Below are 12,872 nucleotides of genomic sequence, written 5' to 3' on the forward strand. Positions count from 1 at the left end.
AGAAAAAGATTAGATACTAAAGCCCGAGTTTCATCAAGTTTTAGCCCACACTCTTTGATTTCAGTTTCTGCTTTAAGTTTAATTACCCTCAATACTTTAAAAATAAGGCAGTGTTGGACTTTTAATTATACAATGACTTTACCCCCATGGGTAAAGTCGGGGGTGATTTCGCCTTCCCACCAACAGGGAACATTTGGCAATGTCTGAGGAAAGTTTTGGTTGAAGCAACTGGGAGAGGGGGGGAGAACCAGAGTTAATAGTGGAATCTAGAGGGTGGAGGCCAGGGATGTTGCTAAAAATTTTGCAATACGCAAGACAACCTTGTCCAACGAAGAAGTATCCAGACCAAAAAGTCCATAGTGCCAAGGTGGAGAAGCCTGCAGCTGAGCAAGTGAATGCCTCTTATCTGTGTTGCACGTTAGGATTCTAAGTGAGCTCCCATGCAAAAAAAAAAAGAGTTCCACAGATAAAACTAGTTTGAAATTAGCTACCTTGACTGTACAAAGATGGCATTCGGCTTGGGTGGATGACAGAGAACAAGGCTGACTTCTGGAATCAATAAGAGAGAAGTAATACGTCCCTGAGAGTTCCGTGCACCATAGGTGAGGCCCTGGGCTGTACTCCTGAGTGTGTTAGCTAAGCCATTGTCCCCTCTTTCCAAGCTCTCCCTCCCTGTTGGGTGGGGGCAGAAGAAGGTTTAGAACTGTACCCACACCTGGCTCTTCCCAGCTTCTGGGCCCCAGCCTGCTGCGTTTGTCCCATGCCCACGGGTGGCGTTGGCACCGCAGCCAATGGTGTCAGCTTTCACCACACACTGTCTGTGGGGGGGGTGGCGGGTGCCACAGTCTGAGCATCTCCTTTCCCCCGCAGCCCTCCCCATACTGCTGTAGATACATTCATTCCTATTATCATTTCCTGGACCTGGGTTTCTAGAAAGTGGGACACTCAATCCAGACTCAATTGTCACATCATCTCTGCATTTTCACAGAGCAAGTTGGTAGAGGAATCGATGAAATCAGCTTTTAGAAATCACCTTTTTTGGTGTATACAACACAGACACCCATATTACTTTTTTAGGTTAAAGCGATTAAAATGTATTTTGTTTTGGAACTAGTATGCTGCATCCTTAAATCATTGGAAGTTCCATGTTATAACACTGAGGCTTGAAATTGTCCCATCCAAGTTACAGACTTTGGGTAATGTTTCCTTTTCTGATTTCCTGCAGCACCACTTGGTGTGCTTCCTCTGGGCCTCCCCAGCCCTCCAGGTGGGCTTTTCCCAAGGTTAAGCAGGCTCTGTCTGCTCTTTGTTCTTCCGCTTGGGATTTTCCTCTCTTTGCAGCAGCCTTAACAACTACCTTTACCCAAATAGCCCCAGGCCCTGATCTGGCTGTGGCAGACCCTACCATTGACTCTTACAGATTCCCATTCTCCTTTCTTGCTGAGAGAACCTTGTTTTGCTTGGGGAAGCAGCCTACCCAGCTGGTAGAAAGTTCCCCTTAAACTGCAGTTGCGGGTAACCATGTGATGTAGTTCTGGCTAAAGGGCTATAAATGGAATGCTGTGAGGGATTTCCGGGATGTCTTCCCCCTCCTGATACAGGGGCCTCCCCTTCTTTTCCGTCTCATCCCTTTTCTCCTTCCTGCCTGGAATCTGGAGTGGAGGCCACATGCTAATGCCAGAGGAGCAGAGCTGGTAGGCACTGGGGACATGTATGTCACTGCAAAGCCTGTGTGCCAGCCCTGATCTTCTTGTCCCTGGACTTCCCATTCTGGGAGGAAAAGAAACCCCGCTGGCTAAGAGCCATGATACCCAGATTTATGTTATGTACTGCCAGGTGCACCTCCTGACTGATCCTCCAGCTCCGATCCCTCCCGAGGGCTCCAAGCCTGGGTTTTCAGCTGTCCGTGGATTTATCCCCCTGATGGTCCACAGGCGTTTGGGACTCAGCAAGGCCAAACGGAACTTACTGAACGTACCATCTCCTGTGACCTCTCTCTGCAAAGGGCTCCACTGTTCCCCGTCAATTGTGTTATCTTCCCCTCCTACCTACTGGCCACATCTGATCTCCCTAAGCCTGTCAGTCTGCAGTGGGAAGCCCTCCTCCACCTGCCTTCCCCCCCACCTTTGCTGCAGCACAGGGTCTACAGCTGGGAGCACTGTGGCAGCTCCTCATGAGCCCCCCCACAGGCCCGCCGCTCCCTCCTCTGCTGTCCCTGCTGCTTCCCCAGGGATTGTTCTCCGTGTTTCATGCACCCTCCTGAATCCAGTCCTCAAGGGTTTCTCAGGGTCTCCCGTGACCACCTGTGATCCTCCACATGTTCACCCTGCTGGCCTAATGGCCTGTCTTAGGACAGGTTCCCTAGAAGCAGAGCCTGAAACAGAAGTTCAGGAACTCCTGGTTTACTGAGGGAGCTGCCAGGAGAAAGGGAGTGTGGGAGGACGGTGGGCACGGAAGGAGCTGAGCAAAGCCTGGTCTCAGCCGATCCTCGGGGAGCTCTGAAGCATGTACCGCCCTGGGTCGGCTGAGGTTTTGAGAATGATCATCACGGAGAAAGAGAAAGGTTGAATGCAAAGTAGTTCACCAGGCAGATCATTGGGAGGGATTCTCACCGGGAATCTGGACTGAGGGTACATCATGTGCAAAGGCACTGAGGCAACAGTCTGGCACTTCCAAGGCTTCTAGCAGTACTTCTTTGTGGCTAGAAGGTGACAGACAAGTTTGTCACCTGGAGTCATAAAGATGAGCTGGGAGTCATTAAGCAGATACACATTTCAAAAGATGGCTTTGAGAGGACGGAATTAAGACAGGGGGTCCAGGTAAGTGACTTCCACTAAGGGAGTATCAGTGGGCATGGGAAGTTCAAGAAGGTGTGATTAAGAGGCCTGCAGATTGATTAGGGTGGGAAATGAAAGGTTGAAATTTGGGGTTGACCTGCAGGATTTCAACTTGGATGACTGAGTGTATGGTACAGCTGCCAGACATCATATGGAATTGTTTGAGGTGAAAATAGCAGGCAGGTTGTTAGAAAGACCATTAGATACACAAGTCTGAGCTTGGTGAGGGGTCGGCATAGATGGGCTTGAGGTCCTCTTCCTTGAGGAGGTGAGCAAAAGGCAAGTGGTGAACCAGAACTAAACTCTGCTGAGGGTAGAGACCAGGACCTGGAGTGGTGAGATGTGTGTGCGGGAGTCTAAGATCACAGAGGCCTTAAGGGAGGCATGCTTCCAAAGCATTGCAGGCATGGTGGGCAGAGAGGGAGGGAAGACGAGCGAGGCCCAAGCAGCTCGGCCAACATGGGGAGGGAAGCTGAGCATTCAGAGATTCTGTAGGTGTAAAAAGGAGCTGGGGAGGAGAGAGCAGCTACTGACCGAGGCCTGACCAAGGGTGTGCCTGTGAGGGGCTCTGTAGGAGGTTGCCTCCAGAGCAAATGGAATGGACTGAAGATGGGACTCTGATAGGGCTGAAATGAAAGCCTGTCCAGAAGTGAGGGCGACAGAGGGCAGCAGGTGCCCAAAGCTCTGTCAGATGGGTTGTGTAAAATAAGACTGGGTGTTGTAACATCCCTTCTGGGTAATAATATGGTGATACCAGTACTTGTTATCAATAATATAATTACTATGATAATATTAGTAATATGGTGATACCAGTGCTTATTATGTGCAACCACCGTTCCTTGTTTTAATCCTAAGAGGTAGGCTATATTTTTATTCCCATTTTACAGATGAGGAAACTGAGCTATTAGAGTAACTTGCTCAAAGCTTCACAGCTGGTGCGTGGCGAGGTGAGCCCGGGGTCAAGCAGTGGGTGCTGTGCCCTCATCCTTCCTCTCCTGAGATCCTCTCTAGTGTGATTAGAGAAAAAAACCAAACACAAGGTTATTTTCCTGAGCATTTGAATGATTGTGTGAATGTGTTATATGGCAGTGGTGGTGAGAAGAGGAAGGGGGTCAGAGCCTCTCCTGTCCTTGCTTGATTTCCCTTTCCTGAAAGTGGCAGATGAGAATCATCAGATGTACCAGTCACTGCCTGGCAGGAAACCAGAAACAACGGAGACGCTTCCGGCAGGGAGGGCTGATGTCAAAGACGTTGGCAGGCCTGCAGATGCCCAAGGGAGAGAGAAGTAGCCAGAGATCCAGAAGCTGCTGTCATCCTGGGCTGAAGCTTATACTTGTCTCAAAGCTGCTGGAGGTGCCATTGCTTGTGTCAAGTACAGCCCTAGGACTGTCCGCCGCTGCTGGAGTCACAGGTGGTCACCTCCATTGCCTGCTCCTCTTGCTGCCCCGGCAGAAGTTCCCCACAAACCGGGGGGAGGGGAAAGTTGCTTCTTTCCTCTTGTCTTCCAGTCTCCTACCAGGACGTCCCATAGTCACAGTTAGCAGGAAGCCAGCTGGCAAAAGTCTGGGACACCTAGTATAGGCATACAGCCTGAGTGTCAGAGAAGACCAGAAACAGAGAGGCAGAGTAGAGCTGAGGACCACCACGCTGTCCAGTGCACCAGCGCCCTTGGCTGGCAGAGGCGTAAATGGCGCTCTTCTAATCATACCACAGTCAGCTTTGCGCTCTGAAGGTCCATTTTAGGGTGAGCTGAGTGTCAATCTGATCAGAAGAATACAAGTTTATCTACGTACTGGTTATAGATAGCCTGATGGTTTGCACCACTTGGCTGATCATGCATTTAAGAAACCACAAGGTTGTGGTGTTTGAAAACCTTCCAGAGTCTAGTTCTAACTACTTATTTAAGGATTCAGTAGATTCTTCAGCAAAGGTTTTGAACAGTGAGGTCCTTGGCACTGTTTTTTGCAGCTATTCAAGTAGAGAGATACCTACCTATGGAAATTCTTGTACTCTAGTGCTACAAAGAATTGAAGTTGAGGGGGATAGATTGTTTACAGTAGTGAAAAAATTAAATCCTTGAATATCAGGTTATTAAAAAAAAAAACGTGTTGACTTAGACTCAGACTCCAAGAAGGGACTAGCAGTTACCAAAGGGGAGGAGTGGGGGAGGGTGGGTGGGGAGGGAAGGAGAAGGGAATTGAGGGGCATTATGAGTGGCACACATGGTATTGAGGGGCTCATGGAGAGGACAGTAGTGAACAAGTGGTGACTCTGTGGCATCTTACTATGTTGATGGGCAGTGACTGCAATGGGGTGGGGGGAGACTTGATAATATGGGTGAATTTAGTAGTCACAATGTGAAAACTTCGTAAGAGTATGTATCAGTGACACCATAATAAAAAAATATATTGACTTTATTACAAATTAATAACATAACCACAGTAAAAGGTGTGAAGAAAAAAATTAACTTAAGTAACTTTGTGGGTTTTGATTGAAATATATAGTTGATATACAATATTATATTGGTTTTAGGTGTACAATAGTGATTTGACAATTATATACATTACAAAATGCCCACCACAAGTGTAGTTACCATCTGTCACCACATAAAGTTATTACAATGTTATTGACTATATTTCCTCTGCCATACTTTTCATCCCTGTGGTGTATTTGTGTATAACTGGAAGTTTGTACCTCTCTACTCCCTTCGCCTATTTCACCATTGCCACCCACCCCCTAGCAACCACCAATTTGTTCTCTGTATTTGAGTCTGTTTCTGGTTTGTTAAGTTCATTTCATTTTTTTTTAATTCCACAAAAAATGAAATGATACATTATTTGTCTTTCTCTGACTTCACTTACCATAGTACCCTCCACGTCCATCCATGTTTTCAGAAATGACAAGATTCCATTCTTTTTCTTTCATTTATTTCAATGACATTCCGTTGTGTGTATGCACCACCTCTTCTTTATCCACTCGTCTATTCCTGGCCGCTGAGGTTGCTTCCATCTATTGGTTGTTGTAAATGATGCTGCAGTGAACATAGGGGTGCTGTATCTCTTTGAATTAGTGTTTTTGTTTTCTTCTGGTAAATACCCAGAGTGGAATCAATGAATCATGATCTTTCTGTTTGACTGCCAATTTAATAAAAGTTATCTTTCAAAGAAAATAGCACAACCCTAATGGGGGAAATGAAGTAATTAATGAGATATAACTTTTTCCCAACTGAAAGACTACAGATAATAAAGTTGAAATGTAGACTTTGCTTTTAATTAGCAATTGCTTAGACAAGACAGAAGTTTCCCCATTACACGACAGTCCAGAGGCAGGCAGTCCTGGGTGGATTGGCAGCTCTGTCCGTGGGGTTGTTCAAGGACCCAGGTGCCTTCTCGCTTGTTGTTCGCTACCCCTTGGATGATGTGTTCTCCATGTGATCCACAGTGGCTCAACGGTTGTCAGTATTTTAGCCAAAAGGAAGGGGATAAGGAGAAAGGAAAGTATGCCAGGAATGCTTCCTGGAAGTTGTACACATTGCTTCTGCTCCTATCCCACTGGTTAGAATTTAGTCATAAGGCCACACCTCACTCTGAGAAATCTCAATTCTGGGAGGCCATGTGCCCCCCCTACAATCCAGAGTTCTGTAAGGTGGAAAGCTAATACGGGCCATTTCTTCTACATAGCACATGTCTACTGACATAGCAGTTTCTGCTATGATACCCCTGGCAGTATTATTTAAAAGTAAAAAATTTGAGAATAAAATTAATTCAAAAGAATAAGTAGGCAAACATACCTGAGAACATATTTTTTAAAGATAAATTTCTCTTAAAATTGCCATATTTTCTTAGTGTAACACTTTTCTTCTATGTTTAATGTAGTTTCTTTTTCTTTGGTAATATAGTTTTTTTTTTTTTTGTAAAGCACTTAAAAAATTTTTTTTATTACAGAAAACTTTGAACATACAAAAGTATGAGAGTGTCTTGCCAATGGGTTTCAGCCCCGGGCAAGTTCACTATAGATTCAGTGTGACCAAAGAAATTGACAGCAAAACGTTCTTGGGGTGAAAGGGTTATACCCAACTTTATTTCCAGGTGGCAGGTCAGTCACTAAAATCCCGTTCACTCAGAGCGAGTCTGCATGCAGCAAGCCAGTCTCTGCCTCTGGGCCCCTCTGTCCTCACAGCCATCCTCTGGGCCCTCTGTCTGCACAGCCATCCTCCAGGCCTCTCTGCACAGTCATCCCACACAGCCGTCCTCTGGGCCTCTGTCCTCGGCACTGCCACCACTCCAGCCTCTGCTCTGCTCTCCTGCAGCCTTGAAGCCCTGCCACTGTGTCACGCCCAGAGCACTGGGTGGAGCTCTTTTTATAGAGTCAACAGCCATGTATTGCCCACAGGTGTGCAGTGAGCTAGTCAACCACAGCCAGGTGAGAATCCTGGCCAGAGGAACTCTCATTTTATCCACAGAGAGTATTGAGACTTGTATGATGAGTCCATGTACTCAGGACCCAGCGTCGACAGTTACCAATTTAAAGCTAGTCTTGTCTCCTCTATTCCCCCACACACCAATTCCCTTCCTGATTTTTTTGAGGCAGACCTCATTTCTCCTGTTTCATCTGTAGATAGTTCCATATGTATCTCTAGAAGGTAAAGGCTCTTTTAAAATATTAGACTTTGTTTTGGGATAACTGTAGATTAACATCTAGTTGTGAGAAATCTCATTACTTTTTACTCCATTTCCCCCCAATGGTTGCATCTTGCAAAACCATAGTACAATATCGTGGGATGTTGACATAGATACAGTCAAGACACAGAACATTTCTTCCCCACGTTGTCCTTCTATAGCCACACTCAGCACCCCCTCCCTAACTCCTGACAACTACTGATCTGTTATCCACTGCTCTTTGTTATTTCAAGAGTGTTCTATAAATGGAATCATGCAATATGTAGCCTTTTGGTATTGGCTCAGCATAATCGCCTCTGATCCATCCAGTGATGTGTATCAGTTGTCCATTTCTTTTTATTGCTGAGTGGTATTCCGTGGTATGGGTGTGCCATGTAAAGGCCCTTAAAAACAATCTGCCTAACTCTTCCCTTGTTTCCCTCCGCCTGTCTTCTCCTCTCTTCACAGCAATGACAAGTGAGTACAGCTGTGGGAAACTGAGAAGCGATTGCTCGAGACCCTCCCTGAAATGGTACAGCCGAGCTCAGAGCAAGATGAGAAGACCTAACTTGTTGTTAAAAGACATCCTCAAGTAAGTACGAGCCCTCGGGCCTAAGAGCCCTCTGATTTGGGTCAACTGTGTAGAACTGGGAGGAAAATTCAATGAGAGCCCTAAAGATAACTCTCATACTTGATTGTATTTGGCCAAGGGATCATTTAAGGCACATGGGAGTAAAGATTCTGTGCACAGGTGCTGTGGGTTTACTCACCACGCTGACTGGGTGATAGTGTGGCACCCAACCAGTGGGCCACCCAGGCCCTGTCCCTGAGAACAGCTCTCAAAGCGCACAGCTCTTCCTGCCGTTGTTTAGCAAAAGAGGGCCTTTCCCCTCAGCTGTTTTTAGTTCATTAAAGTCCCCTACAGGCATTTGAACAACATTAAGTATTAAATACTAAAAAGGGGTGACAGGGGTGTTTCATCCCAGTTACCTTATACTCTGGTAAGTGATAGAATTGTTAAAGAAGGAACTTGTCAGTCTTCTTTGGTACCCAGCCAAGTCACATTGAAAATTACCCCTTTTCTATGTCTAAAGATAGAAATCCAACTCTGAACTCCAGTCTCCCATCTCACTTTACTAATTTAGGAGGTGCAGAAGAAGAGAGGTGGGAAGAGGAACTGTGTATTAATAAATACTTATATCATTTTCCACTTCCTTTTGTCATTACCAGTATTTATGGAGGCCTCCATGCACCTGGCACTGTGTTGGGTGCTGGCCGCTTAGCAGCAGACCTCACAGACCTGGGCCCACGCTGCTTACAGCGTGGGCAGGACAGGCTCGCAGCCGGGAATTACATACAGCATGATCAGTGCTGTAGGTACAGGCCTACTTCTAACAGCCTTGTCTTCCTTTTTAAATTTTTTTTTTAAATCAAAACAAGGGAATTATTCCATGCACTGAATATAATGCCTTTTCTGGGAGCTGGAGAAAGGAACAGCAATACTACATTTACAAAATTCAAAATTCAAAAGCTTTTAAAGGGACTCAGTAAAACATCGTTTTGACCCTGCTTGCCACATTTCCCCTCCCACTTAAAGATAACCAATGTGAATGGGTCTTGTGTATATAGAAAGTGTAGTGTGTGTGTGTGTGTGTGTACACACGTATCCCTCCTCCCTAGTTTTACACAAATGGTGGCATCCTGTTCACTCAACATTGGACTCAATCCCGGGAAAAATTAAGATGCTTGTCTAAGTTTTCATGGGGAAGCCTGTTGAAATGAGAATCAAGAAGTCTTGCAAACAGTTCCTAGTGATACCTTTTTTGAATCATCCTTAAATATTAAGAAATATTTAGCATGTATTGTTACACTATACTATGCTAGTTGCTAAGTTTTAAAAACTGCCCCTTTCTTTAGCAAATGGATTATTTTTCCCTTAAGGCTATTCCTTAACTTTGTGTTTTAATAACACATTATTTAAAGTAGCCGTTCTTAAACTTTGGTTTAAAGTTTTTTAGAACTTTTAAAAAATTTTGTCAATGTCACTTGGGGAGCTTATTAAGAATGAGATTTCTAGAGCCAGAACTAGATTCAGTTATTTCCCCCAATCCTGTGTATATGTATGTGCCTGTGCATTTTAAACCACATAGCAGTGTGAAAGGATTGGATCTTTAAAAGCCGTTTTGTAGGTGGTCTTAAGTGTGTGTAGTGGAACTGTCTCACCTGTCAGTCTCATTTCTGGGTTGAATTCTTCAGAGGAAGAATGAGTAGATGGTTTAATTTGGCTTCTTTTTTTTAAAGAACTGACAGTATTTATCCCCCAGCTTTTAAAAATTGTGGTAAAATACACAAAACACAGAATTTACTATTTTGCCTGTTTGTAAGTGTACAGCCCAGCAATATTAATCACAGCCACATGAGTTGTGCAGCTGTCATGTCATCCATCTCTAGAACCCTTTTTCTCCTGTAAAAGTGAAACTGTCCTCATTCAGCAGCTCCCTGCTCTCCTCCCCCCGGCCCCTGGCAACCATCCTTCTACTTTCTGTCTGATTTTGACTGTGCTACATACCTCATGTAAGTGAAATCATACAGTGTTTGAAAGGAGGACAGTATTTTAAAGTGGCCAAAAACTGAAGCAGAGATTCTGTAGTTCAGAATCTATTACTTTTTTTTTTTCAAGCCCAGCAGGCTGCATTGTGATTCAGATTTTATTATGGTGCCTCTGCAGGAAAAAGTTTGTTCTGTATTCACTTAGAACAGAGACAGCCATAGATGACTAACTGATCAGGAAAATATGAAATGTATTGTGCCTTTAGTTGACCCCTGACGGAAGCCGAAGCACGGTATTTTCATGCTGCGGGCAAGCAAACTGTGTGGGTTAGGTATTCACTTACTTCACATGACCTCTCTTGATTCTCCCATGACTGCATCATTATACCTAATTGATTTTTTTTTCAGGTTTATATTGCTTGTGTTTGGAGTATGGATCCTTTATATCCTCAAGTTAAATTATACTACCGAAGAATGTGACATGAAAAAAATGCATTATGTGGACCCTGACCGTGTAAAGGTTAGATATTCCGTTGGTGTGGTTTATATGAACACATCTGCCAGCGTACACTTAAACAGTAATGTCACCTCTAAAGTGTTTTAAATAAGTGTTCGTGAAAGTTATAAACAGAGACGAACACTTAATCTTAGCATTCCAAAACCAAAATCAGAGACAATCCCCCTAAAAACAACCGGTCCACCTACCTAAGCCATGGTATTCTTACCCCATTTGCTGAGGCGGCGGGGGCGGGAGGGGGGGGAGTGAGGTGAGGTCCATCAACACGCACGTGCTCTTAGAACAGGAAGAAATTCCTTTAGTACCACCTGTCATTCCTGTGTTTTATTTTTCATTTTAATGATTTCACATGGTATTTCAAGATTTTTTCCTTCAATGTGTATTTATTTTTCTAAGTCAATTGACATACTAACTGCTAATTTCATTGATTGTTTGAGTTATTAAATTATCCAATCATGTTGAGCCCTGGATGAAAGAGGTGATATTTTACATAATGTAGCACACTCATAATGACAACCTATATGTAGAGGTATTTTAGCTATGTTAAATTCTCATCATGACTGGGAGATATCCCAGTATCCTCTCCATCTTACAGATGATGGCCTGGGAGGTTATGCTCACATCTAGTTTAGTTAATCTAGTTTCATGTGTACTGTATAACTGTTCAGAAAGTGCTTTAGCAACATGAACTCATTTAAACCTCCTAACAGTCCCAGAGATGTAGATGCAATTACTACCCCATGTCACAGCTGAGGAAGGGGAAGGGCAGGGAGCAACCTGTCCAAAGTTACCTCAGCTAGTTAAGTGGTAGGCCACGGCTTGGACCCGGCAGTGCTGTTCCAGAACCCAAGCTCCTCCTGACTCTGCTCTCCGGGAGCTGGATGGGGAGTGTCCACAGAGAGGAAGCCAGAATTACAGGCAGTGTGTTGCAGAGAGGGAGAGAGCTAACATTTCTGACCTTGATTCAATTCTAAATGCTACTTGGTAGCCATGAGACCTTGGGCAAGTGACTTAGTTGTTTTGAGTTCCAGTTTTCTCAGCTGTGAAATGTAGATAACACCATCTATGTGACATGGTAGTCGTTAAAGATGAATAAGATAATTGACACAAAGCTCCTTTTTTAGTCCTGTTTTTTATTGACATTTCTACTGTAATCTGTATAACCTTAGAAATGTCTCAAATATAGTACAGACAAGTCAATGAAAAGAGCACAGTTAATAAATGCCCACCTGGCCTGTGCAGAGCCACTGTGTCTCAGAGGTCTGGCAGATCCCAGGGCCTTCCTGTCCTTACTGTTTCTGTCCTCAGATGTCTGCTGACTCAGTTCACTTCATCAGCATCAGCCCGCCTGCTTTGGGGGAGCAGGTGATGTCCAGGGTCCTCTGCTCAGGTTTTCCCTGTCCTGTTGATCTGGCTGGTCTTGTGGGCACCTGCAAATCCCTTTCAGTTCCAGGGCCCTTCACAGCTCTCTTGGGTAAAGTTTTTAGACATCCTGGGGAAGGGCCAAAATGAAGACACTTGATAGGAGCCACTGCTCTCTGGGGGGCTCCTTGCCTTGCTCCTCTGCTAACCTCTGCACACTCTCTATGCATCCTCTCTCTCTTACCCATTTAATTAATCACGCCATTGACCATCCGACCAACTGCTAAGATAATTGTTCTCCAACCTCAGTTAACTGAGAAGAAATGTGAGCTCCCTTGCACTAGAGTCAAACACACTATTTCACAAACACAAGATGGAGGCAACGTGGTGTGGTACCATCTTAGGTGAAATCAGCTTTGCAGTTTCACTGTCTGGGTAGTGCCATCTGTGTCAACATATGCTGTGGCGGCCTAGAGCCGTTTTCCTTACTCCACATTAACAGATGGGGGATGGTCTGCTTGTCTGCAACCAGGGTGCTGATCATTATGACTGTTACTCTTCAACAGCCCCCAAGGAATCCCTGGCCTGTAGGGCTCTTCCTGGCTTGGTTCCCACCACTCTCTCCAGCGCTTGGCCATCCCCACCATGCTACATGGCCTGTGTCAGGCACATTAAGCCTCTCACAGGTCCTTGCTTGAGCTTCTTTCTTTGTCTTTCTCATTATAGTTTTGATTTGCGTTTCCCAGATAACTAATAATTTTCAACATCTTTTCATGTGCTCCTTGGCCATTTATCTTCTAAGGAGAAATGTATATTCAAATTCTTTGCCCAATTTTTAACTGGGTTATTTGTCTTTATAGTATTGAGTTGTAAGAGGTCTCTTTATATTCTTAATACAAGTCCCTTAATCAGGTTTGTGGTTTGAAAGTATTTTCTCCCATTCTGTGG

General features: G+C 44.7%; 1 protein-coding gene across 4 annotated transcripts in view; it reads left to right on the plus strand.

Moving 5' to 3' along the window:
* Positions 1-12,872, plus strand: part of ST3GAL5 (ST3 beta-galactoside alpha-2,3-sialyltransferase 5) — a 48,277-nt gene that overhangs the window by 13,745 nt on the left and 21,660 nt on the right. For 3 of the 4 annotated variants that reach the window (XR_008995782.1, XM_036931061.2, XM_036931063.2), the window contains 2 exons: positions 7,964-8,087; positions 10,454-10,565. Coding sequence is in view for 2 of the 4 variants with exons in the window: in XM_036931061.2 (XP_036786956.1) it covers positions 7,964-8,087; positions 10,454-10,565 (236 nt within the window). In the remaining 2 variants the exon portion in view is untranslated. Of the gene's footprint in view, positions 1-7,963; positions 8,088-10,453; positions 10,566-12,872 lie in introns of those variants that run through there. The other variant, XM_036931065.2, reaches the window with a different exon arrangement.

Source organism: Manis pentadactyla, chromosome 2 (genome assembly GCF_030020395.1).
Source record: "Manis pentadactyla isolate mManPen7 chromosome 2, mManPen7.hap1, whole genome shotgun sequence".
Taxonomy (NCBI): domain Eukaryota; kingdom Metazoa; phylum Chordata; class Mammalia; order Pholidota; family Manidae; genus Manis; species Manis pentadactyla.